Source organism: Myotis daubentonii, chromosome 16, assembly GCF_963259705.1.
Source record: "Myotis daubentonii chromosome 16, mMyoDau2.1, whole genome shotgun sequence".
NCBI lineage: Eukaryota > Metazoa > Chordata > Mammalia > Chiroptera > Vespertilionidae > Myotis > Myotis daubentonii.
Window position 1 is genome coordinate 43,024,428 of NC_081855.1, and position 25,416 is coordinate 43,049,843.

Genomic DNA, 25,416 nt, shown 5'->3' on the forward strand with positions numbered 1-25,416 from the left:
TTGCCCCTTTGCACTCCCATTTGGTCCTCCTACCTGCACATCTTTCTCTTCTACCCACTGCTATCTCCCCAGCGCTGCCTTTGTAGCTTAGATCTGTGGCCTTCATGCACCTAAACTACCCCCTACCCCTGGCTGCAGTGCCCTTCCCCATTCAGCTCTCTACCGCTCACAGTCCTGGCTGATGTCCTGGTTTCTCTTGATGCGCTTCATCTCCCCACAGGCTCTGAGCTCCAAGAAGGCAGGCTGGGTGTCCCATCACCTGGCATTGCTCCTGCCAGTAGAACTGGGCTCCCTGTGAGCTCATGTGTGGGTTGAAGTATAGGTCTCGGGAAGTTAACCTTAAGGACAGTTTTTCGGCCTGTAGGAAGTTAAGGCGAAAGACAGGAGACAGAACACATTGTGTCTCTGGGGACTGAGCTGTAGCCAGAGCACCTCCAGGCCTGTGTGACGAGAAGTTACAGAGAGGCTGGGAAGGTCCGCACAATCGTGGGCCCACAGGCCATGACTGTTGTGCACCTCGCAAGGGAGGGGACACCCGCCCCACCTTGGCCCCTCTTGGCCCCACCTGGCCTTGCCAACTCCCAACCCTGGGAACCCAGCTGTGGGTGCTCAGTCCAGGCCGTTGGTGGGGCAATTAAAACACTGAATGGGTTCCAACAGGGTTAATCACTGCTGTGTTTATAGAGGCGCCTTTCTCTGAGGCTCGCTAAGCCCTCGCTGTGCATGATCTCATTCCTCCTCTGGGATCCCTCACTCTGGAATACCACCAAGAAGCTGGGGCCAGAGTGGGTGAACAGCAGGGTAAAGGCAGTGCCGGAAACAGCCCCGGCTGCTGCCACCCACTTGGGCAGGCTGATGAGTGTTTGCTCTGGCAGAGAACAGGGGCCCTCAGTCAATGCACTACACATAAGAGGCCAGCCTGCTATGTGCCAAGTGCCCCTAAACACCATGTCAAGACCTACTGTGTGCCAGGCCCTGCTGGGACCAGAAACCTAACCGAATAAATTCCGAGCCTCCTCTGGAGCCCGCATCCAGCACGGCAGACGGCGTCTGCAGTGCACTGGGACAGGTGCTTACAAAGTGCATGGGTTGGGAGTGGCTGGAACCGGAGGAGTGGGGGGCCTGGCGCGGCTGCAGAGATGTCCCCCAGAGCAGGTGACCTTTGAGGTGGACTGTAAGGAAAGAGCCAGAAGAGAATTCCAGGGAACGTCAGGGAAGGGTGAGGAGCAGGACGCCGTGTGGAGTGAGGCCAAACGAAGGAACAGGGGCTTAGCTGGAGAGGGGAGGTGTTGGAAGTCAGCAGACGTTTTCAAGCTAGGAATTAACCGTTTTAGCTAGTTCCTTCCATCCAGGCAGTGAAGCAGAGGGGTGGTGGCCAGAGGAAGACACCCCTGGTAGGAGGCTGGGCTGGCCCGGGTTAAAGACATCGAGATGGCGACTGACAATGTGGGGACGGGAGCTGGAACTCCCTGTGTGAGGGGACCAGGGAGAGGACGAAGTCAGAGGTGACTGAGCAAGGGAGGGGAGGCAGTGCAGGGGCAGAGGAGCCGGGAGGAGCCTACAGCGCTGAGGAGGCAGCCAGGGCAGGTTGGGGCTAGGCCAGCCGCCTGCAGCTGGCTTCTGAGGAGCCCTCCCGATGCAGGGACTGGCGTCCCTCCTGCCTCCGCTTGCCTGGCTTTGCCACCGCGTCAGCGAATGTTATTTCACGGCCTCAGTCCGCCCCCTAGAGGCTCCGGGAAGCAGAGCCCCTTCTCCTGAGAGTGAATAGGCTCCTGGCTTATGGTCTCATTGGCCTGGAGCCCCCAGAGTTGGAAGGTCAAGCCCTTGGCCCTTAGGCAGGCATGTGAGCCCCTTCAGGAGCTGCGGTGGGGTGGGGTGGGGGGACTCACTGAAGGTAGTTTCTATAGACCATGTTGTCCTTGCTACGAGGGTGGGGAGAGGCTCACAACTGTCTTCGCCGTCACCTCAGACCTTGCCAACCCAAGGTGCTCACTCCTAGGAGATGGGAGGATGTGGACCCCGGGGTGCAGGGATGGCCTCGTTTGGGGGCCTGCTGCCCAATGGGAGGGTATCAGCAGGGGCAGGGGCAGGGGCAGGGGCTGGCCCTACCCCTGGGCGGGTGAGGGGTTGGCCCAACACCTCTGCACCAGGACCAGGACTCTGGGCAAACGTGTTTACCAGAGATCCGAGGGCCTATTTATAGTCTCAGCTGCTGCTCTCTCTGGGCCACGGGGGAGGGGCAGGGTGGCTCCTCACAGCAAGGGTGGTAGTCACTGGGCTCTGCCCACTGCCGCTAACCAGGCCCCAGGCCCCTTCCCATGGCAGAAGGGACCTTCCCCTTTACCTCCGCCACGCTGCGCTCCCTCCGCCTGCAGCGGGAGTGGCTGGAGTGGGAGGACAGGCGCAGGGCAGCAGCCCAGCTCTGCCGGAGCCAAAGGTGCCCCCCAAGTTCTCTGGCCCGACTCACTAGGCCTCGCCGCTCCTGCCGAGACCCAGCAGTCCAGAATGCCCTGTTCTCCGGCAACCTGCAGCAGGTCCAAGCCCTGTTCCGAGACGAAGATGCCGCCAACATGATTGTGGAGACTGAGAGCAACCAGCTGGCCTGGTCGCCTGAACAGGGTAGGGAGCAGCAGGTGTGGGCAGAAGAGGAGGAAGAGGGAAGAGGTGGGGGTGGGGAGAGGGGGGAGCGTCTCAGCCCCAACCCCTCTCTCCAGACCATGAACTATGCTATCCTTTCCCACTGCCCGTTCCAGTTCCCTGCTAAACAGCGATGAGGCATGGTTAGTGGTTTGTATGTTTATCAAAATTAGTTATATTAACATATCAATTACATAAGAATACAATTATATTCTTATGCAATTTTTATGAATATATATTCACACACGAATATTTTTCTTCCACAGAATGAAATTATAATCCACATGCTATTTTTAACCTGATGTTTTCATATAACATGTCAATAACCATAAGTCAACATAATATGTTACATAGGGGCATAAATTCTCCTGTATGGAGATGCCATGATTTATATAACTAGCCCCCGAATAGATTGGAGAGATTGGGTTCCTTTTTTAAAAATATGTTTTTAATGATTTTTAAAAATATGTTTTATTGACTTCAGAGAGGAAGGGAGAGGGAGAGAGAGAAAGAAACATCAATGATGAGAGAGAATCACTGATTGGCTGCCTCCTGCATGTCCCCTACTGGGGACTGAGCCCACAACCAGGATCGAACAGTGACCTCCGGTTCATAGGTCAATGCTTAACCACTGGGACACACCAGCCAGCTGGGCTCCTTTTTGTAAAGACGATTCTAAATGGCAATATGATGAACATCTTTGTGTACTTGCCAGCTGATTTTCAAACTAGATCAGGATCTATTCTGACCAGGGGTTTGTCCCCTGTAAACCAAATACCTCAATTGAAATTGTCCTGTTTGAGTGACAAGAGATTGCCTCCATCCTGGCCGGGTAGTTCAGTTGGTTAGAGCCTCAGCCCCATATGCCAATATTTTGGGTTCAATCCCCCATCAGGGCACATACAAGAATAAACCAATGAATGCATAAATAAATGGAACAACAAATTGATGTTTCTCTCGAAAGAAAGAAAGAAAGGAAGGGAGGGAAAAAGAAAGTTGAAATAAAAAAAAAAGAGATTGCCTCCAACCCCACCCATGGATTTGGGGTTCAAAATCCTTGGCGAGCATATGTTCTCACAGTCACCACAGGCTCCAAATTCCTGTTTGGCTTCAACTAATAGAAATGTGACCCTGCCCAGGGCATCCCTGTCTCATCCTGCAGCATGTCCATCATCCCTCAAATGGCACTTGGTCCTATTTAAATTCTAATAATAAATAAGGCATGCTTTATCCAAGCATTGGGAAACCCAGGACTTACTTCACCATAATCCATAACTTACTGATGGGTATTAGGCATCTATGTCCTTTAGACAAGTCCTTGGCCATTTCTACAATTTGTATCCAACACCAGTCCCATGAACAAACTCTCTCCCCACTCTTCCTTTCCCCATCCCCACCTTTCACTCTCTCCTCCCCCTCCCCCTTTGCTTCTACCCTCACTTTCATCCCCACCGCCCCCACCCCAGAAGTGTCCCAGAACTCCAAACTCGTGGCTCCTTCAGCTCTGCTCACTGGCCACCCCCAGGCTCAGCTCCAAGACCTCCTGTTCATAACTCCCCCCATCCCCAACGCCAGAGCCCCAAGTGAACCAAAAGAGGCAAGAACTCCATCAGCAGCTCAAAGACCCAGATGTTTCCTTCACAGAACTCACCCTCCTTAGTGGCCCTTATGGTTTTAAAGAGCAATTAATTTTTTTCTATGACACACATACTCTGCTTTGTTACAGACTGACAAATTGTTCTGAAAGGCTGTTCTGGGGCCAGAATGGGTGAACAGCAGGGTAAAGGCAGTGCCGGGTCATGGACTCATGGCCATAAGGGCTTGAGTGAGCCCCTCTCCACAGGTACAACCTGGCACAGAGCTTGTGCTCAGCCAGGGGTAGAGCAGGAAAACTAGCATCAGCTGTTCACCACCGCCTGCCCTGCTTCCGGGTCTCACCGCCCCCCAATACTGTCTGCTCTCCACAGGGTTCTGGGTACTGACCCCCAAGACCAAGCAGACAGTGCCCCTCACTATTGCTGCAGCCCGAGGCTATACCGACTGTGCCCGCCACCTCATCCGGCAGGGAGCTGAGCTGGATGCCCGGGTTGGGGGCCGGGCTGCCTTGCACGAGGCATGTGCCCAAGCCCACTCGGACTGTGTGCGGCTGCTGCTGACCTTCGGTGCCAAAGCCAATGTGTTGTCTGAGGAAGGCACAACGCCCTTGCACCTCTGTACAGCACCTGAGTCCTTACAGTAGGTGCTCAGGGTTTGGGATGGTTTGGGGAGGGTGTGTGTGTGTGTGTGTGTGTGTGTGAAGCTCACGGCCTGGAAAAAGGGGAAGCACCTCATATACGTATGCCCTCACAACCACCTGGGAGACAGGTCTCATTCTACAGATGAGAAAACGGAGCCTCCAAAAGGTTTAGCGACTTGTCCAAGATCACATCAGCTAAGCCCTGAAGGCAAAAGCCCTGTTGCTTTTTGGGACAACCCTGTTCCAACTGCAGTCTCTTATTCCTTGTGAACCCACTGTAGCCAAATTCCGAGCTGTTTTGAGATAGGCATCAAGAAAGATCTAGCCCTGGCCAGTTTTGCTCAGTGGATAGAGCGTCGGCCTGCAGACTGAAGGGTCCCAGGTTCAATTCCGGTCAAGGGCACATGCCCGGGTTGTGGGCTCAATCTCCAGTTGAGGGTGTGCAGGAGGCAGCTGATCAATGATTCTCTCTCATCATTGATGTTTCTATCTCTCTCTCTCCCTCTCCCTTCCTGTCTGAAATTAATTTAAAAAAAAAAAAAAAAAGACTCAAGGGCTCCTAGGAGACACTCCATGGCCCACATGCTGGGAACCTCTCTCTGCTTAGCTCTAGATCAGTGATGGATCCAGAGCGATCCAAATTTTCCAGCTCTTTCTTGAGTTCTTATGGGCACGTGGTACGCTTTCCAGCAGACTTTATCCTTTTAAAAGAAGTGAAAATAGTTTCACTTACTGAAATCCTACTGAGTGAGCTTTTCAGTGTTATTTAAATTTAGTATTTGGAAACAAAATTTAGCCCATGATTAAATTTACCGAGGAAATAAATTCAGTAGTTATGGATGACTGGCTGCTACTCAACTCTTGGCCACTGAGCAAAGTGCCTACTGAGCACGCGCACTGACGGAGAGCTGAAATCTGGGGGAAGGACACTTGGTCATCAGGGTTTCATTGGAGTTGATGGACCTGCTCCTGAGTTCCAGTGGCTTCCATTCAGGCTTTTAAATTCCAAATTACTCTTAGTGTAGTTTCATCATTAATTTTGTTTGTTGTGTATTTGGTTTACCCCACGGTGGTTAATAATGAATATTTGCCTGTACGGTGTTCTGGCCCATAGTTTTTTCCAGGAACTAGAAGACTGAAAAATGTGTGCTTCCTAAAATCTGCTTTTTGTTGTCTGGTTCTGTTTGTTTGTTTGCTTGCTTTTAAATATATTTTCATTTATTTCAGAGAGGAAGGGAGAGGGATAGAGAGATAGAAACATCTATGATAAGAGAGAATCATTGATCACCTGCCTTTGCACACCCTACACTGGGGATCGAACCCACAACCTGGGCATGTGCCCTGACTGGGAATCGAACCATGACCACCTGGTTTATAGGTTGACACTTAACCATTGAGCCACACAGGCCGGGCTATTTGTTTTCTTTAGAGGAAAGTGGGGTAGGTGGGTCCCCAAGTGCCTTCTTTTGTTGGAGTGGGTGTGGCTGGTCTGGAAGGGTGGTCTTCAGGTTGGGAGGCAGGAAGAAAATATTATGATTTCTACTTTTTCTTTTGGACTCACACTCATTAATTTTCTGTGTTTTGTAGTGTACACAGTCGTGGGTTTCCCATTTTGTGTATGTGTGCTATACACTCACAAATGACTCAGAACCAGGCCTTGAGCTCCCAGTGGGACTGGGGAGTCAGGTTAGACTTGGAGGGACTGTCTGAGGCAGTGAGTACCAGATCCCTGGTAGCCACTAGCGTGCTGTGTCCTTGGCTGCACTGAGTTCTTTCTGGGCTGGTTTTTGACGTGAAAACTGAAGATGCGCCTGGTGACGTCCGTGGGCCTTCCAGCTCTTCCGTCGGTCAGGGGCCTCCTGTGAGTCTGACGGTGGACACCAGGTTCGCCTTCAGGTGAAGGGGGTGGGAAGAAAGGGGGTAGGGGATGACAGAGGGGTTCTCAGGCCAGGCCTTGGCCCCTCAGGATTTGCCTTGGTGCCTTGTGCCCTGCCCCCAGGTGCGCCAAGCTGCTGCTGGAGGCAGGAGCTACTGTCAACGTGGCTGCGAGGGACAGCGAGATGACACCCCTGCACGTGGCGGCGGCCCGAGGCCTGGAGGAGCACGTGGCTCTCTACTTGGCGCATGGAGCCAACGTGGGGCTGCGCACCAGCCAGGGGGAGACAGCGCTGAACGCTGCTTGCGCGGGGGCCGAGGGCCCCGGCAATGGCCGGAGCCACCAGGCTGTGGCGCGCCAGCTCCTGGAAGCTGGGGCTGATGCCCGGGCGGCCGGGCGCAAGCGCCACACACCCCTGCACAACGCCTGTGCCAACGGCTGCGGGGCCCTGGCCGAGCTCCTGCTGCGCCACGGGGCCTGCGCTGGAGTCTCCAACGCAGCGGGCCGCACGCCCATGGACTGCGTGCTGCAGGCGGTCCAGGACACCCCCAACTGGGAGCCCGAGGTCCTCTTCGGGGCACTGCTGGACTACGGGGCCCAGCCAGTGCACCCTGAGGTGCGTAGGGAGAGCCTGTGAAGGGAGGGTCCAGTTGGGTGGGGGGATTGTGCCTGTGGAATTGCCCCACGCAGCGGAAGAGAGGGGGCCAAGAGACTGCGAGCCCACCTTTTGTGGCCAGAGGCCTGTCCCCATCTTGGAAAAGACCAGTGGGGGCTATGGGGGGAGTTGTGCAAAGGAGAAAAGAGGTCCCAAGGAAGCTAGCCAGGAGGTTGTGGAGCAACCTTGAAGGCAAGGCGAACTGCGCATGGGAAAGTATGAGGAGAGACTCCCACCATAGTCTCTGGATTTGGATCTGCCCCTGGTTGGGAGAGGCATGGTGCCCCTGAGACCCTCTTTTGATTCCTAGATGCTGAAACACTGTGCCAATCTCCCTCGGGCACTAGAAGTCCTACTTAATGCCTACCCTTGTGTTCCATCCTATGATACCTGGGTGGAGGCAGTACTCCCAGAGCTGTGGCAGGTATGTCCACCTCCGGGGCACAGATCCATCCTGGACTCGGGGGGAGGGGGAGCGGGCGATGGAAAGAAAGGTTGGGCCCTAGGCCTATCCCTCCAGAATGGGCTTCCCGGAGGGAGGGTCAGGAGGGCCCCTGGGCTGGAGGAGGACAGGCAGAGTGAAACCCCTGAATTCTAGGTTCCCTCTATCCCCTAGCAGCTCAGAGCAACCTCTCATTCCACACCCCTCTCCAGCCTCTCTCTTACCTGCATCAGCACAGACATTTCTTAGGCATCTCTGACTCAGTGTGCACCGTGCCAGCATCTTTGGAGTGGGGATGGGTGCAGACAGGGCGGAGACAGGACTCTGCAGTGTGGTCCCAACTCCCATGATCCCTGCAGGGCCTCTCTGGCTCTGAATCTGAGTCCTTCAGGATGCACCAAATTTTACATGTTGCAAAATCCTAGAGCCCTACCACTACGTAGCCCCCAGTTGGGAGGGCAGAATTAAGGGTATTGGGCCATCTGACCCTGTTCCACTCCTGGCCTAGGAGCATGAAGCCTTCTACAGCTCGGCCCTGGCCATGGTGAACCAGCCGAGGCGGCTGCAGCACCTGGCCCGGCTGGCTGTGCGTGCTCAGTTGGGCAACCACTGCCGCCAGGCTGCCGACCGCCTCCCGCTGCCCCAGCTCCTCAGGGACTACCTGCTGCTGCGTGTGGAGGGGCGCATCCAGTGAGCACCAGGCCAGGCTGCCCCCACAGCTTGTCCTGCTTTCTCCGTCCATCTTACTCCCGCCGCCCCAACCCTGGACGACCAGACCCTGGGCCTCTGTTCATACTCCACCTCCCTCCACTGACTCCTTGAGACAACCGCTGACCAGCCTTACCTGAGCTTCAGCTCCGCTCTTTGAGGGAAAGGTCTGAAGACTCAGACCTCAGCCATCTCATCCTCTTTGCCTAAGTGGATGATGCCTCAAGCCCGGAGGTGGTGATTGTTGTTGTAACCCCTCATCTTCTGCCACCGATGTATCTGAAATCAGTTTCCTATAAAGAGTGACAGACTCTGCCTCTAGTTGTACTGCCTCTGCCCAAATTGTCATTGTCATTTGAAGGGAAAACCTCACTGACTGGTCTTGAAACCCATGCTCTTGAAATCCTTTGTTCCCAGGTGTTCCCCCTCCTTGACATACCCTTCCCACATTTTTTTTTCTTCCCCTGATTGAAGCTGATATCCTCAAGACAACTCAGTAGCACTGTTTGATCAACCTAGCAGGTAGCCTTCCTTGGTATCATATCTATTTTAAATATATTATTGATTTCAGAAAGGAAGAAAGAGGGAAAGAGAGAAAAAATATCAATGATAAGAGAGAATCATTGATCAGCTGCCTCCTGCACACCCGTGACCCAGGCATATGTCCTGACCGGGAATCAAACCATGACCTCCTGGTTCATAGATTGATGCTCAACTACTGAGCCAAACTGGCCGGTGGTATCATACCTATTTAAGAGCCTGTGTCTGAACAGGCTTGAACAGGTATTTCAGTAAATGGTTGTTGGAGGAATAGATACATGATGCCTGGGACCCATTTATGGTTGCATTGTGCTCCCCTCCCCACACACCCCAGTGATGCATGGTGTCTTAAACAGTGGTCACCACACTTGTGATCTCTGAGGGTCTGTGACCAGAGGACCAGCCACCAGCTGTCCCCCCCCCTCTCTCACTTCCTCCTCTGGTTCCAGAGTCAAATGCACCACCATCTTTAAGCCAAGCTAGTTTTTATGAACGCAAATAAATGATTTGTGCACAGTACCCATGTGTGAATGTCGTTAGGTTGAAATGAGACTGAGCTACCTATCACTCCATGTTTGTTCCCCCCACTTTGTCCTCTTCCATGGTTCCCAAATTTTCTGCACTGAGCAGCTGTTACTCTTGTGAGAGCAAAAAGAGCATAAGAACAACACAAGACCCCATCCCAGCCCCTGAGCCTAAAGTGCCCACTGTGGGAGGGAGCTGAGGAGGGACCCTGGGATCTCCAGTGCCACTCCCATTTGGAGTCATGTGGTAAAGACAAGTCAGGAGTCCTAGAGCTGGCTTCCTGCAGCGGCTGCCCAGGCTCCTCTTCTATGTGGAGCTGTAACCGCAGAGATGCCCTTTGACCAACACAAAGACAGGCTTTTACCTCCTTATGTAGAGCAGTAGAGCAACAATCTTTCCTTTCTTGACATTTTCAGAGCCAAAGGCCCGAGAGGAGAGAGTGAAATCCTCTTTAGTCCTGGGCCCACGCTAGGAGCCTCCTTCTAAGGGTAGGATGCTGAGTTGTCCACCCTCTCACAGCAGGCTGTCCCCACTGAGCTCAGCTTTTCCTGTTACATCTACAACTACAAGATATCTGTTTAAATAAAACAAAAGAGCCCTAACCGGTTTGGCTCAGTGGATAGAGCATTGACCTGTGGACTGAAGGGTCCCAGGTTCGATTCCAGTCAAGGGCACGTGCCTTGGTTGTGGGCACATCCCCAGTAGGGGGTATGCAGGAGGCAGCTGATCAATGTTTCTCTCTCATCGATGTTTCTGACTCTCTATCCCTATCTCTTCCTCTCTGTAAAAAATCAATAAAATATATTTAAAAAATAAATAAAACAAAAGATACACGTGAATATGTATATTATTTAGGGGTAGAGCAAAAGCACAAAAGAAAAGATTAATAGATATGGATACAGACAAAGCTTAATGAAAACACCAAGTCATAAATACAGCTAAAAGGCAAAATATTGGAAAATGTACTACAGCTAAAAGATTTCCCTTGATCTGTGAGACAAAGAAAAACATCTGTTTTATTACCAGTGTTGATTTGGTGTCTCTATAGTGCCTAGCAGAGAGTGAACACTCAAATATCTGTTAAGTAAATGAATGATAATATCAGCGATCAGGGAAGTGCAAATTAAAACAGTAATATGATACTCCACTAGGTTGGGGAACATTTTTTTTAATGGCGGGAGTATTTTTAAAAAATATTTTTTTATTTCTGAGAGTAAGGGAGAGGGAGAGATCAGCTGCCTCATGCACGCCCCCTACTGGGATGGAGCCCGCAACCACAACTGGGACATGTACTCTGGGAATCAAACCGTGACCTCCTGGTTCATAGATTGAAGATCAACCATTGAGCCACACAGACGGGCCATTTTCTATTTCTTGATCCAAATGCTAGTTCCACCGGTGTGTTCTGTTGGCGAAAATTACCTGAGCTCTTCCCCTGTTCGCATTATTTATACTTTAATAAATTGTTCACCAGAAAACAAAAAAACCCAGATCTTTAGAAAAAAATTCAATTTCAAAAATCTGGATAAGTTCTTGGAAGCTGAACCTTTTCTTGAGCTCCTGCATTTCTTATGTTCTAAACCTCCCCTGAATCTGTGTCTTCTTTGAAATGCTTTCTTGCATAATTTACCCAAGTCCCACGCTACCTGAGGCCGCATTCTCGGAGCACCGGATAGTAACTGGTCTCCCTGTTTGTCTCCCGATTAGCCCTGAATTCTTGGAGCTCAGAGAGACCAGACCTTACCGATCCCGCTAACCCGGAACAGTAATAAATCCTACCAGACAGGGAGGCTAGGAGCAGGGCCGGAAGAACTAGATTGGAAAGAGGGAAGTGCTGCTCGGATTCCGCCCAGCGGTGCCAGCCTGCTCAATCCGCCAGACCCGAAACCACGCCCCCTACCAAGCACCGCCCCCAGCTCCCTCCTGACCCCACCCCTCAGCCCAGGGCTCCTCGGACCCCGCCCACTAGGCGTGGCCCTCCCAAGATCCCGCTAACAATGACTCCGCCCCTCCTTCCGCTGAGAAACCTGTCCCTTTTAAAGAATACGTTTACGCCAGCCCGCCTTACGTAGCTTTTGCGTCATCAGTGCAAGGCGAGGAGGCGGGACTTCCTGTCTCTGGTTCTAACAGCTTCCGGGAGAAGCCGGAAGAGACTGGACCCTGGACAGAATCGGGGGTAGCCAGTCCCTTCCCCGGCCCCTACGGAAAGGTGAGTCCATCGGCCGTCCTAGAGAAGTCAAAATACTTGGTCTGGCCGTTTCAGGTGAGGTCCTCTTTCCCTATTCTGGCACAGTACCGGTCCAATCCCTTCTTAATTTCCCATGACTCCCCGCGTACACAGGCCCCGCCCCCAGCCCCCCGGCCCCGCCCCGAAGTTTGAGGGGTGTGGATGGTTTGTGACCCACTCACCCGATTTTACCCCTCACCGGCCAGGAGACGTGGGCTTGGGCTCGGCGGCTGGGACCAGGCAACCTTTCGGCTCGGGTGGGCCCGCGGAACCCTCTCCAGTCCGCGGGCATAGGACCGCGCAAACGCGGAGCCTTCGCTTCGAGAAAAGGCAGGGGACGCCCCCTCACCGGCCGGCAGGGTCGCTCCCCAGCTGAGCAGAGGGCGAAGGCCTCCGAGCGGAGGACCTGGGGTCTGCCCGGCCCCCTGCCCACGAAAGTTTCCTGTGTCAGTGCCTGTCTTTTTCGCCTCTTCGCCACAGTTTCCTTTTCTGTAAATCGGGGTTAATGACGTTAACCTTCTCACCATCAGGGGTTAGTTGTGGGAGTGATAAATAATTACCACTATTTATTTACTGACCAGTTGCAATGTGCCTGTGCCAGGCACTCTGCTAAGTATTTTGCTTCGATAATTTCCCGTCATCTTTAAAACAACTTGATGAGGTAGGTACTGTTTTTAGCAGGGCAATAATGGGATCAGGTTTGTTGTTTTTTTAAATACTCCTCACCTGAGGATATGCTTTTATTGATTTTTAGAGAGAGAGGAAGGGAAAGAGAAAGAAACATGGAGAGGCACATCGATGGGTTGCCTCCCCTACGCGCCCCAACCAGAGATCGGACCTGCAACCTAGTTATGTGCCCTGACTGGGAATCGAACCCACAACCTTCTGGTGTAAGGGATGGCGCTCCAACCAACTGAGCCACCCAGCCAGGGCAGGTAGGTACTGTTTTTAACCCCATTTTACTTACGAGAAAGTGGAGGTTCTGAGAAAGTTGTCTAAAATTACAGAGCTAGGAAGGGGCAAGACCAGGATTATAAATTAGTGGGTTTTTCTCTGACTCCAGGGCTCATGTATAAATAAGAATGTGGACACTGGGCAGACGCTGATACATTCCACACGTATTTTTTGAGCAGCTACTATGACATGCTGGGCACTACGGCACATAGAGAAATCCATGCGATCCTTGCCTTCCAGGAGTCTAGCAGAGAGAGATGGACAGATAGATGCGTATGAGTCTTAGAGTTGCTGTGAGGATAGTCTGGTAATGATAGTCATTAGACTGGATTTGCCCAGGGACAACTGTGAAAGCAGCAGATTCTCCAGGGGAAAGCGTAGGTACTCCAAGGGGCAAACCGTGATCCTTGTCTTTCTAAGAAACTGCTGAGGGAGAACCTACACAATAGGAAAAGAGGTTGAGGTGTGGATTGAGACAGCTATTTTGGGAGTTTTCCAGATCTGTTCCACTCTGGCAGTGGCGTTTTAGTTGTGAGCCTGTAGGGATCCAGTCGGGTGGTATGTCTGAGGTCTGTCCTGCTTTGCTCCCCAGAGCTTGCCAGGAAAGTTTCATAGGAAGCAGACATAGTGCCTGCTGTATAGTGTTTGCTGATAACCTCCCCCTGTAGGGCCTGTGGGGTTTTCTGACTCTTTTGTCCCTTTGGGGAGATCTGACTATGGCTTTTTTAAAAAATATGTTTTTATTGATTTCAGAGGGAGGAAGGGAGAGAGAAACATCAGTGATGAGAGAATCATCGATTGGCTGCCTCCTTCCTACATGCTCCTGGCGATCGAGCCCGCAACCTGGGCACGTGCCCTGACCGTGCCCACCTGATTCATGGATTGACACTCAACCACTGAGCCATATCGGTTGGGCTGACTCTGCTTTTGATGATAAATTGATTTTCTTTGGCTCTTGACAGCTGGACCTAGATATGTGACCATATGATAGGTTCTTTTCTTTCTTTTTTTGAGATGGGGTTTTAAATGAGGTACTCTGGCGAGAGTGGTTGCGGTATGCCTCCAAATGGGCTCCAAAATAAAATATAGGCTATTTGGTCTCTCTGAGGCCATCGTGGAGGCTCTTCAAAGAGGCACAGTTGCTTGACTAAGTGATAGAAGTCCTCGAGAAACTCAGGGCTCAGAGAAGCAAATGTTTTCCCCAGCTACCAAAAAAACAACAAGCAGTTGCAACAGCAACAAAGCTGTAAGGTTTTCCTTATGATCCATGTTCATTGGGTGGTTGGATTGTGAGAGAGGAAGGGTGTGGAACTTGAGTTTCACAACAGAGATAAAGGGTAAGTCCTTCGCTTTAGGTTGGGAGTTCAGAGTTAGGAAGGTTTGTTTCCCCTTCTGCAGGACAATGAGCTCCATTTTCTTTCAGGGCTGGGTTAGTTAGAAGCTAAACAAACTAGAAACTGATTATGCCCTAGCCAGTTTGGCTCAGTGGATAGAGCGTCAGCCTGTGGACCGAAGGGTCCCGAGTTCGATTCCAGTCAAGGGCACATACCTCGGTTGTAGGCTTCTCCCTGGCCTGGGCCCTGGTTGGGGCACGTGCAGGAGGTAACCAATTCATGTGTTTCTCGCACATCGATGTTTCTGTCTTTTCCTCTCTTCCACACACTCTAAAAATCAGTGGAAAAATATCCTCGGATGACGATTAAAAAAAATAAAAAGAAACCTGGCTGCAACCCCACAGGCCCTGCTGATGTTATCCCCCTTTGTTCCTGCAGTGTGGACCCCGTCAGCAGCCAGGCCATGGGACTCTCTGATGTCACCCTTATTGAGGGTGTGGGTAATGAGGTGACTGTGGTGGCAGGTGTGGTGGTGCTGATTCTAGCCTTGGTCCTAGCTTGGCTTTCTACCTACGTAGCAGACAGCAGTAGCAACCAGCTCCTAGGCACTATTGTGTCAGCTGGCGACACATCCGTCCTCCACCTGGGGCATGTGGACCATCTGGTGGCGGGCCAAGGCACCCCAGAGCCAAATGAACTCCCCCACCCATCAGAGGGTAATGATGAGAAGGCTGAAGAGGCTGGAGAAGGTGGTAGAGACTCTACAGGGGATCCTGGAGCTGGAGGTGGTATTGAGCCCAACCTTGAGCATCTGCTTGACATCCAAGGCCTGCCCAAAAGACAAGTGGGCCCAGAGAGCAGCGGTCCAGAAGCCCCTCTGAGATCTGAGGATAGCACCTGCCTGCTTCCCAGCCCTGGCCTCATCAATGTGCGGCTCAAATTCCTCAATGACACTGAGGAGCTGGCTGTAGCCAGGCCAGAAGATACTGTGGGTACACTAAAGAGGTGAGTGAGCTGAAAGTGGGAGACTTTTAATAAGCCATGTCCCCAATTTTTTCCCCATTGCCCTGCTTTGTTAGTTCAGACCTGTTTGTCTTCTCATTCTTGCTTCTTTCCTTCTTTCATCTTAACAGTAAATACTTCCCTGGACAAGAGAGCCAGATGAAACTGATCTACCAGGGCCGCCTGCTGCAGGACCCAGCCCGCACACTCCGTTCCCTGAACATCACCAACAACTGTGTGATTCACTGCCACCGCTCACCTCCAGGGTCAGCTGTTCCAGGCCCCTCAGCCGCCCTGGCCCCCTCAGTCACTGAGCCCCCCAGCCTCGGTGTCAGTGTGGGCAGCCTCATGGTGCCTGTGTTTGTGGTGCTGTTGGGTGTGGTCTGGTACTTCCGTATCAATTACCGCCAGTTCTTCACAGCACCTGCCACTGTCTCCCTGGTTGGGGTCACTGTCTTCTTCAGCTTCCTAGTATTTGGGATGTATGGACGATAAGGACATAGGGAGAAAAATGAAAGGCATGGTCTTCCTCCTCTATAGCCTCCCCCTTTCCTGGCCAGAGCTGGGCCCAAGGGCCTGGGAGGGAGGGGTGGAAAGGATATGTTGGGTCCTCTTCCATAGGACAAAGGAGGCCGGTGTGGGGCCTCCCCTTCATGTCCACGAGGGTAGAGAGATCCCCTCTGTGCAAGCACAACTCAGGTAGAAACGAGGGTGTCATCTTCCTTTTTTAGGGTCCCGAAGTTCAGAGCCACCCTGGTGGCCCAGCTCAGTGGGGAGCCTGGGATCTGAGGATTTCCTCCCGTGACCCTAACTCTTCCCATTGTCCTGCATGTTTGTTCCTCAGCATTCAGGGCCGCCTGCCAGGGCAGTGTAGCATGGCCCCAGCATAATTCTGTAGGGAGCCTGGAGTATCTTTCAGTTTAGTGGAATAGCCATCTTTTGACTGAAATCACACAGGCAGGAATGAAGGTTGTGTCAGCTTGTCCTATAGGCACCTAGCTGCCCTCTCCCTTCTCCCTCTACCCCTGTAGCAGGAATAGTGTTCTCCGTGTTCTGGACAGTTTCCAGTGTTCTCCCTTTTTTCAAAGCACTTTGCTTGTATTTTTTTTTTTTAATAGTTCTTTATAGAGCTCTGTCAGGAAGGGGATTGGGGCACAAAGCCAAGCCCCCAGCATTGGGAGAGGCCAAGCCACAGCTGCTGCTACCCTAGGCCTGAGGCTGTAAGCAAGAAACGGCTCTGGCTCTCAGCCAGTGACCTGCACTGCCCAGCTCCAAGGAGCTCTGGGTATGGAGCACTGTGCCCCAGGCCCTTGTCTCTGGGGCTGTTGGATGGAGGGCCAGTGTCTGTGACTGAATAAAGTTCCATTTTGTGGCTATGGAGCTTCCTTTTGTGACATCGAGAGAATGGCTTTGCTCTGCCTCCAGCAACATGGTAATGAGGGTGGGTAGGCCCAGCTACCAACGGGAGATGCAGTTTATTTACACCAGCAGCCATGAGGGGCAGGGGAAATACACAGCGTTTACAAAGTTAGCTACCTGTACAAGATGGATTACATATGCAAAAATAAAAATCTCAAGACCACAGGACAGCGTGAGCCCCCACCCCCCTCCCCCAATGACCCCAGCATGCGGTAATGCCAGGCGGGTGGCCCCTGGGCATGCGGGGGGGAGTGATGCATGGAAGGAAAAGCCACCGGCCATGGAAATTAGTACAGAACCCCCCCACACACACTCAGACACATGATAGGATACAGGGTGGACGACACCTAGCCAGGGTGGGGAGGATGGGAATTGAAACCCACACAGCCTGCTGTTAGAGGGAGGGGACGGGGAGCTCTTAGCCCCTGTTCAACTACATGGTAGGGGGGCATACTCTCCTGGGAAGGAAAGGGATAGGGACTTGTTCTCTCAGGGTCCCTGTTGGACCAAGCCCATCTCTCACCCAGGCTGGGCAGGGGGCTCTGCCCTAAGGCGGCCTGAGGAACAGTAGGGAAGTGGATGTGGACAAACCCGTTCCCAAACTACTTCCCACTTCTCTCTCCTCCAACCAGAAGGGGAGAATGGGAGAGGCCAGAGGGGAAAGGGTATATTAGGGCCTGAACTGCAGCTGCCTCTCAGAAGGGAGAATGGCCCCTGGCCTTCCTCCCTTCACCTTCAACCTACTTCCAGGACGTCATTTGGAAGCAGGCTGGAGGCTGGCTGAGATCCTCCTTTACCTCTGGCTTCCCCTTAGAAGGAGAAGACTGGGGGCGGGGAATGGGGGTAGGGTGTCAAGAACAGAGGAGCCCAGGCCCCAGAATTTATTCTAACTCCTGAAAATTTGTTTGGCTTCTTAAAAAATAATCACAATTCTCGGGTTAAAAACAAATTTGCAACCAGGCATCAGCCACAAGTAGAACCACCCCAGGGGGAGGTTGGGGTTCCAGACAGGGTACTATAACCCCATCTATGTTGCTCCCTTAACCCTCTAGGATCCCTAACCCAAATCAGTCCAACAAGTCCTGGGTACTAGCTACCCAATGTGGGATAACTCCTCCTGGGAGGAGGGCAGGGGACACATCCAGCAAATGCCAGAGAACTTGGCTTAGGGTCAACTCCACCCGTGTCAGTCAGCTCTGCTCCCAGCCCAGTCTGCATTCCTCCAACTCAGCTCCTGGGAGTGACGGTGCCCACATGGAGGTGGGATTGTACATCTCTTCAGGATGTAGACCAGGTAGGTGGGCACACTGGCATGACAGTCCACAGAAGGGCAATGCCTAGACATGATACCCCTTCCCCTCTACTGATGACCCAGAGCACAGAGACTACCCTCTTCCCACCCCACTCCTAGCAAAGGGGAAGAGGTAAAAGATCAGGATTTTCCTCAGAGCCCCAAACCACAAGTACAGAATAAATAACTTAAAAGCGGCTAAGGAAGGGGAAATGGGGCAGGCTTTGGAGGCAGGAGCATCGAGAGAGGAACTGAAGCTGGTCAAGGTGAAAGGGGGGGTAGCAAGCAGCAGTTGGGAACATGGGCTGCCCTGGAAGGCCAATGGGGCAGGGTAGGCAGGAGGAACATGGGGCCACCCCAGGAGGGTGAGGCTGAGCCCCTTCCTGGGGCAGGGAATGAGGTAAGAAAACATTTCAAATAAAGCAGCACCGTTCCCTCTCACCTTGGGGCCCCACTCCTCACCAGCCCTGGATCAGGGAGAAAAGGTAGGGGGAGTCATTTTGATACACAGCTCCCTCTTCCTCCCTCCCCTTGCCCAGTCTTTGAAGCTGTAGAGGCTGGAGGCCCTTTCCTGGCACCCAACAACAAAAGGACAGCTCCTGCTGCTGAGGAGGCCCATGGGACTGAGGGGAAAGGGCTGCCCTGTGAGGGCAGGGAAGGCAGCGGCAGTTCTGGACGCCTACCTCAGCAGACAGTTCACTGTGCCTGCCTACCCCTGGGATTTGGGGCATTTGATAGGATTCTGCACACAGACAGGACATGCCCAGCCCTGCCCCTCAGCTCCAAGCACCGGACCCATTCACATTGCTGAGGGCAGCTGGGGGCGGCCCCCTCCAGGCTCAGCTTCTAACCCACAGCCTCCCAGGTAGCCACAATGCTCCTCGGCACGGCTTAGTCCAGTTCCTGGGTTGGGGGCAGGCAGTGCCCTGGCAGAGTGCCCAGGTCAGGCCCCTGGCCTAGCTGGACATCCAGTAACTCACAGAATAAATATGAAAACCGCCTCCCCACCAAACTTATGTCCAAGGCATAGTATGTCCAGGTCTGAGTCCTGCATGCCGAGGGTCGTACTCCATCGCAGAGGATCCCGACACCCCCCAGGGGCACATAATTGGATCCTCTGCCTGCCTGGCCCACCAAGCTTCCCAAGCCCAGACCCCCAACAGCCGTCCATTTGCCAGGCTATGCCACCTGGGTGGGGGTCGGGAGAGAGGGCTCTGCTTAGCCAAAGGCTATCCCTTGCACCCAAGTCAGTTGATGTCATCGTAGATGCTGGGTGTTGGGGGTGCCGGTGGCTTTGGCTTTTTCTTCTTATTAGAGCCCAGGCCGGAGGCAGTCCCTACCAGGCTCAGATGGGATTTCTTTTTCTTGGTTTTCCGTGACTCAGAGCTGTTGGTACCTGAAGAGAAAGAGGCACAAGGAATGAGGGCAAGGTTGTAGCAGGAGAACACAAAATGCCCCCACTCCTTTGCTTTGGGCCCAGCTGGATCACCTACCTAGACCCCATCCCTGATTCTCACTCGTCTTGGAGGAGCCTGAATCAGAGGGTGAGAGGTCAGAGGAGCCATCCCACTGAAGCCGGCTGATCAGGGCCTGGCTGTCAGTCATGTCAAAGCTGTCATTATCCAGGGAACTCTCGACCTCTGGAAGGACGCTGGAAAGGGGATGGGCCAGAGAAGAGTTTTACAGACACCAATTATCCTAACCTTTCAAAACCCACAACCCCTCCTGGAAGGTCACTTACGCGGAGGGTCCAAGGAAGTAAATCCGCACGGCTCGCCGCTGCTCATCCGTATGCTGGGGGCAGCGCAGGGACCTGGTGGGGAGAGAATGATCAGACCCTGACAAGGCAGGAAGGGTCTAAGGTGAAGCCCCTCCCGCATCAGAGGTGGGAGGGCGGACAACAGGGAAGGGATGAACAGAGAGCCCCCAGATTGTGGCCTAAGGCCTGATCATTAGAGGAGGGAGGGGAAGGGTGGGAGTCCCATTGCTCAAGTCCAGGGGTACTCCCAACCCATGCCCAGGGTGAGTGCAGGAGGGCCCCTGGCCCCCTTCCTAGGTTCTGAGCTCACCTTGTGCACATCTTCTTGGTGTGTTCAGAAATCACCCCACATTGCTGGAAGAGGAATATAAGCTGAAAGGAGGGATGGAGGAGAACCTACTCTAGACACTAGATGTTTTCTTCTATATAAATGCTAGATTGCACATGCAGAAATGGCCCCCAGGTGTCCAGAGCAGACGGTCCCAGACCACCATCGGCCAGGAAACCCAATTCCAGAGAAAGAAGTATATGGCCCGATTGCCATGTCACCAGCTTTCTCCAGGGCCTTGACCACTGCCTGTGGCTCCAGCCCGCTCCCAAAGGCCTCCCCTTCCCTGGTTCCTCACCGTGGTGAGCAGGCTGCGAAGCTCCTCCGGCCCCAAGGTCTCGTAGCTGATCCCAGTTGAGCTGTTATACTGGGGGAGAACCAGAGGCACAAGTTAGAGAAGCAGCAGTCAAAGAAAAGGGTGGGGATGGGGTGCCTTTCTAAGTAAGGAAGGCTTAAGACTTCCCAGCAGTTTTTCAATGATTCCTTCCAGCCCGCCTGCACATGGTAAGGGGCTGGGCCCAGAAAGAACATAAAGATCTAAATACCCCATTGATCGATTCTGGCTGTCAGCATTCTGATCCCCACTTGTCTAAATCCCACCCAACCCACAAGGAAAATGAGAGGGAACCTAAGAGGGGCGGCCCCTACTCACTCACCTTAAAAGGATCCGAATTGCTAAGTTCCCCTGAAGAAGAAAAAAGAAGGGGAAGGGTGTTTGATGCAGAGGTACAGACAGAGAACCCTGAAAATAACCAGAGAGGAAGTGGGGGTGACAGAAGGATCACAGGCCCTCCCTCGATACCCGTCCCCCAAGCCTCCCACCTCCCACCTCCCAGCAATGAATCCCAGAAAACACAGCTAGAATCACTAAAGTTATTACAGCCCCACTTACCATTTTTGTGTTTTAAAGACTTGGATCTTCGAGGGGAATTGGGGTTCTGGAATGGGAGATACCATAGCTTTGGGGAAAGGGTAACGATAAGGGGGAGCCGAGAACCCAGGGAAGGAAAAAAGATTTGACAAAGAAACATCCTCAAATTTCTACTCTTTCTACCCATTTCCACCCCCATCCTCCCAAGGCCTCTGCTGCCCTCCTGCCCACCACAGACACCCTCATCCCAGAACCCAGAGGTACCCAATGACCTCAGACTTGAGTCAAGATACCCGAGGACTCCCTGCCCAAAGGGGAGGGTATCTGTCCTTCGCCCAAATTTCCCTCATGCTTGCCCCGGCTCTCACCTTGTCTGATTTTCTCTTCTTGGCTGTGTAGGACAAAAGGATAAAGGGCAGGGTCACTTTAAGTTCCCAATCTAAGGGCACCGAAAGAAAAGTACAAAACTACATTCTCTGCCCTCATTCAAGATAACAAAATGTAGTTTTGTTACCCAATTCCCTCTGGCCCATCTTACCCCCAATGCCCTCCAGGTTTCCCCAGATCCCCAAACACCTTTTTTCTCTGAGCCATAGGACCAGTCGTTGTCATTGATGTCATCATTATCCTCTTGGTCACTCTCAGACTTGTTCATGCTGTTGCTATTGGCAATCCTGACAAAGGTAGGAAAGAGAAAGGCAAAGGCTGCCACCTCTCTCTTACCTCTAGATAGTGGTGCATCTGGGGCCAGGCATGACCCACCCACCCTATGTACCCTGCAAATGCCCCCAAGGGACTACACCATGTTACCAGCTGCACATGGTGAGCAGCGCTGGTTTTACCAGGAGGAGAAGCCCTCACCGGCGGTTGGCGATTCGGCTGCTGTTCCGACCCATTCCTAGGCACTTCTCCAGATGGGGAGCAAAGCGGGAAGCGGCAATGCTGCGGCTGCAATTGGGGCAAACACACTCCTTGCTCTTCCACTGGTTGAAAACCTGTCCAAAGATGTCCAACCCCGGCTGGTCCACGATCTCTGGGGACAGGAGAGGCGTGGCGATCAGGGCGGGCGTTCCCACCCATGGCCTCTTCCAACTCCCTGCCTCAGCTCACAGGAGCTCCAGGCTCTACATGTGATGTGATTTCCAGAGGAACCTCCACGCACTACCAGGACTGCTCTCCTTCAACCCTGAAGCTCACCAAAATCCTTCATGCTATCAGGATCCGTGTCGTCCAAGAAGAAGTAGCCACACTTGACAGCCCGGTGTACCTCAAAGCAGAATCCCAAACAAGAATCCTCGACCAGGTCAGCGTATATCTCCTGAGCGATGGCCTGGGCGCAGGGGAGAACGTCCACAATCATGAGAGTCACGGCCCCGTGGACTGAAAGCAACCCTCACCAACCAAACCTCCTGCCAATTGGCCCTGGCCAAAAATAATGCTTTCTTTGCCATTTCCCCATCTTGACTTCGCCTTCTTTCTTCTGCATCCTTGGGCTTTTTCAGCTGGCCCTATTCCCTCTAAGGAACAAGGCTGACTACCCAAACTCCTCTTTGGCTTGGATGTCAGTTACAACAACATGGAGACGTCAAGAGAAAGAACTGGAGGCACCCGTCGGGGAGCCCTCACCTCTAGTTTGCTGTTATCCAGGCCAGACAAAGACATTTCCTCCATTTTCATTTGTAAACTCTTGTGGAGACGGCGCTCTGACTGCTCATAGCACAGCGGGCGGCAACACGGCTGCACACATGGGGGTGGGGGTGTTGGTATGAGTCCAAGGCACCTCTGAACACTGCCACCTCCCCTCCATACCATGCCCAGAGCTTAATCCTGGCATCAGGCTATACCCCCCTAAGGCCTAGGCTCACGAAGACTGGATGGTCCTTCAGGGCCTGAAACCCAAGGACGGCCTAGTCCTTCCCAGGCCTTAACTCAGGCCCTGGCTCTACTGCTCATCAGAGTCTGGGTCTATAGGAGGCAGCAGCTCACCCCAGGTCCCCAAAACTCAAAACCCTCTTTGATACCCATGGTGCAATGCAGCAGGGGGAGGAGAAGGAACTCTAAGGCCCCACAGGGTGTGGCAAAGAACTGCACAGACTCCTAAATGCATCCCCCCCTTCCCCAGGCTCTCCTCGGAGTCACCTCTGCTTTCAGCCAGGATGTCCACTTGGGGGGGTACTGCTACCAGAAGTAGGAACGGCCCTAAGACCCTACCACCTTCACCCCAATGACTTCCCGTGAAATAAGCCTGCCGCTCTGGGAGGGGAACAGAGCCCACGGGAACCGGGAGCCAAAGGGGCATTTCTCGCCACCACGAGCAGGAGGGGCAGAGCCCGTGGGCTGACATGCCAGGAGTGGGCACTCCCCTTACCTGTTCTTCTCGGAGATAACCCCCTCCCTCCCTCCGGATCTGCCCGGAAGTCTCTCCAAGAGCCCCAAAGTCCAGGAATCCCCACCGAAGGGTTCGGGAACAGCGCCCACAGTCCGGGGCCCCTCGGAACGGTGGGTGCGAGTTGAGGGAGCCGCCGGCCGCGAGTGGGGTGGGGACTGACAGACGAGCCAGGGGCGCTGGGGAGGGGAGGGTGCCCGGCCTCGGCTCGTCCCCCGTCCCTGCGGCACCGCTGCTGCATCATACCGACGGGGAGGAGAGCCGGGCCGCCGGAGGCCGGCGCCGGTCCGGGACAGGCCGACCCTCCGAGTGGGCAGAGCGGGACGCCGCCGGCCCCTCTCCTCTCCCACCCGCCGGCAGCCCCGGACGGCCGGGGCGAGGAGTCCGGGAGGGTGTCGCTATTGTCCCGGGGGCTGGGGCCTGGCTTCCTAACAAAGGCCCCGCGCCCCCTCCCCGGCCGGCCCTGCCCCGCCCCGCCCGAGGGGGACCCAGACAGGGGGAGAGCAGGGGCCCCCGGCCGGGCCGGGAAGCCGGGGGAAGCCGGGCGTTTCCGCGTCGGCCCGGGGGGAGGGGAAGGGGCGCTGACCCAGACCTGGGGGGAGGGGGCCCAAGCCCCGCCTCGGACCCCGCCCCCCGCCTCCCGCAGGCCCCTCCCCCGTCCGTCTCCGTCCCGTACTTACCCCGCCCGGGGGGCCGCGCCGGGGCCCGGCGGCCTCTCAGGGCCGCGTCCTCCGGCGACGGCGGCGGCGGCGGCTGCTCCGGAGCCCCATGTCCGTCGGTCCGTCCTCGCCTCTCCCCGGGGCCCAGGGCCCGGGGCCGGAGGGTCGGGCCGCCCCCCCGCCTCGCCGCCTCACCGGGCGGCCATGGCCCCTTCCCCTCCCTTCTCGTCCCGTCGCCGCCTCCTCCTCCTCCTCACCTCACCCCGCCCGCGCGCAGTCCGCGCGCCGTCCGCGCGCCCCTCCCCCCGCCCCCCACTCCAGCCCGCCTCTCCCGGGCGGGGGGTGCGGCGCGAGCCCAGAGCGCGCGCGCGTGCCGCGACCGGAGGATGGATGGATGGAGCCGGCGAGAGCGCGAGCGTGCGCGCGCGCGCCCCTCTCCCCCTCCCTCGGCGCGGGCCCGAGGCCAAGCGCGAGCGCGCTCCAACCTCCTCCTCTTCCTCCTCCCGCCCCTCCGGCACACCCCGCCCCCGCCCTCCCTTCCTCTTCCTTCTTTCGCTTTCGCGCGCCCAGCGATGGCTCGCGCCTGCTACAAGGGCCCGAGCGCGTGCATCTGCCCCGCGGCCGCCGCTCGGCAGCATTTGCTCCAGGGGGCGGAGACCGAGCGGGGAGGAGGGGCGCCACGCCGCCGGCCAAAGTACCGGCGGATGGGGCCGGGGGCGGGGCCGAGGGCGGGGCCTCCTGGAGTCCCCTCGACCAATCGTCGTCTCGCCGCGGCCGGGCCGGCCCAATAGGTTGGCGGTGAGTGGGGCGGCGTTCAAGGTGAGGTGCGCGGTGCGTTGGGGGCGGAACTTGGTGCCGTCCCGGCCGGCTCCGGGGCGGGGGCAGCGGGTGGCGTCTAAAGAGAGCGCCGGCTCCCAGCCGAGCCTGGGACGCCTTCCGGCCCGGGCTCCCCCGCCCTTCCCTCGGGGCTCCCGCCTCGCCCCCCATTTAAACGGCCCCCCCCCACCCGGCATTTACGCTTAAACGTGCAGCCACTTCTGCGAAGAGGCCAGAGTTAAAGTGGGGCGCAATTAGCACCTCAGGGCAAACGGAGCCGTGGAGCTGAAGGTGCTCGTCTGAACCTCCGTCCCCCCATTTCTGGATGTATCTCAGCTGCCTCCAGGCCTGCGAACCAGCAGACACCTGAAAGGAGGGTCTTCCCCTGCGGGTGGAGGCCGGTCTGTGCGGTTCTGAGCAGCGCGTCCTCCCCGCCCTCATCCTAATATAGATCCCACACCTGCTCGCCTTTCCTGCTTCCGGAGCCCACGCTGGACTCACCCCCCCCCCCAACCTCCTAGACAGACTGCCTGGCACCGGCCGACCCTCCCCCGACCCAGCGCTGGTCTCCGGGGTGTGCCCGTCTCCGCCCGCGCTCACGGTGCCCCTTTACCTTCTGGACGAAGGGCCTTTCCCAGCCGCGGGAGGTTTCTAGACCGGCGCGTCCATCTCGGTCACGCTCCGTGCCTGGAGTCCTGGGACGGGTGTATGACAGCCCTTTCCCCTCGGAAGATGAGATTAAACGAGGAAA

At 54.9% G+C, this 25,416-nt stretch overlaps 3 protein-coding genes across 16 annotated transcripts; 2 read left to right on the plus strand and 1 right to left on the minus strand.

Annotated features, from left to right (window-relative positions):
• The first annotated feature begins 2,224 nt into the window (after window positions 1-2,224).
• Window positions 2,225-9,108, plus strand: ASB16 (ankyrin repeat and SOCS box containing 16). Its single transcript, XM_059670350.1, has 5 exons — window positions 2,225-2,619; window positions 4,605-4,872; window positions 6,873-7,365; window positions 7,715-7,828; window positions 8,355-9,108. The coding sequence occupies exons 1-5, from the start codon at window positions 2,319-2,321 to the stop codon at window positions 8,538-8,540; spliced, it is 1,362 nt and encodes a 453-aa protein (XP_059526333.1). The 5' UTR covers window positions 2,225-2,318; the 3' UTR covers window positions 8,541-9,108.
• A 2,599-nt stretch (window positions 9,109-11,707) lies between these two features.
• TMUB2 (transmembrane and ubiquitin like domain containing 2) lies at window positions 11,708-16,510 on the plus strand. Of its 5 annotated transcripts, none has more exons than XM_059670364.1 (4): window positions 11,812-11,828; window positions 12,428-12,507; window positions 14,573-15,139; window positions 15,268-16,510. In XM_059670364.1, exons 2-4 carry the CDS (start codon window positions 12,503-12,505, stop codon window positions 15,629-15,631), a joined length of 936 nt encoding a protein of 311 aa, XP_059526347.1. In that variant the 5' UTR covers window positions 11,812-11,828; window positions 12,428-12,502; the 3' UTR covers window positions 15,632-16,510. The 5 variants fall into 5 exon arrangements, with proteins under 5 accessions (XP_059526349.1, XP_059526348.1, XP_059526347.1 ...); XM_059670362.1 differs by lacking the exon at window positions 11,812-11,828 and adding an exon at window positions 12,601-12,781 and having other exon boundaries at window positions 11,980-12,507; XM_059670366.1 differs by lacking the exon at window positions 12,428-12,507 and having other exon boundaries at window positions 11,708-11,828.
• An 82-nt stretch (window positions 16,511-16,592) lies between these two features.
• On the minus strand, window positions 16,593-24,012 carry ATXN7L3 (ataxin 7 like 3). 10 transcript variants are annotated; one of them, XM_059670360.1, is made up of 13 exons: window positions 23,871-24,012; window positions 22,431-22,541; window positions 22,002-22,134; window positions 21,666-21,837; window positions 21,381-21,478; window positions 21,173-21,195; window positions 20,826-20,871; window positions 20,590-20,618; window positions 20,232-20,300; window positions 19,916-19,959; window positions 19,588-19,659; window positions 19,340-19,497; window positions 16,593-19,242 (listed from the first exon to the last, which is right to left on the minus strand). In XM_059670360.1, exons 2-13 carry the CDS (start codon window positions 22,479-22,481, stop codon window positions 19,094-19,096), a joined length of 1,044 nt encoding a protein of 347 aa, XP_059526343.1. In that variant the 5' UTR covers window positions 22,482-22,541; window positions 23,871-24,012; the 3' UTR covers window positions 16,593-19,093. The 10 variants fall into 10 exon arrangements, with proteins under 10 accessions (XP_059526343.1, XP_059526340.1, XP_059526342.1 ...); XM_059670357.1 differs by having other exon boundaries at window positions 20,590-20,675; XM_059670359.1 differs by having other exon boundaries at window positions 20,826-20,892.
• Between the last annotated feature and the right edge of the window lie 1,404 nt (window positions 24,013-25,416).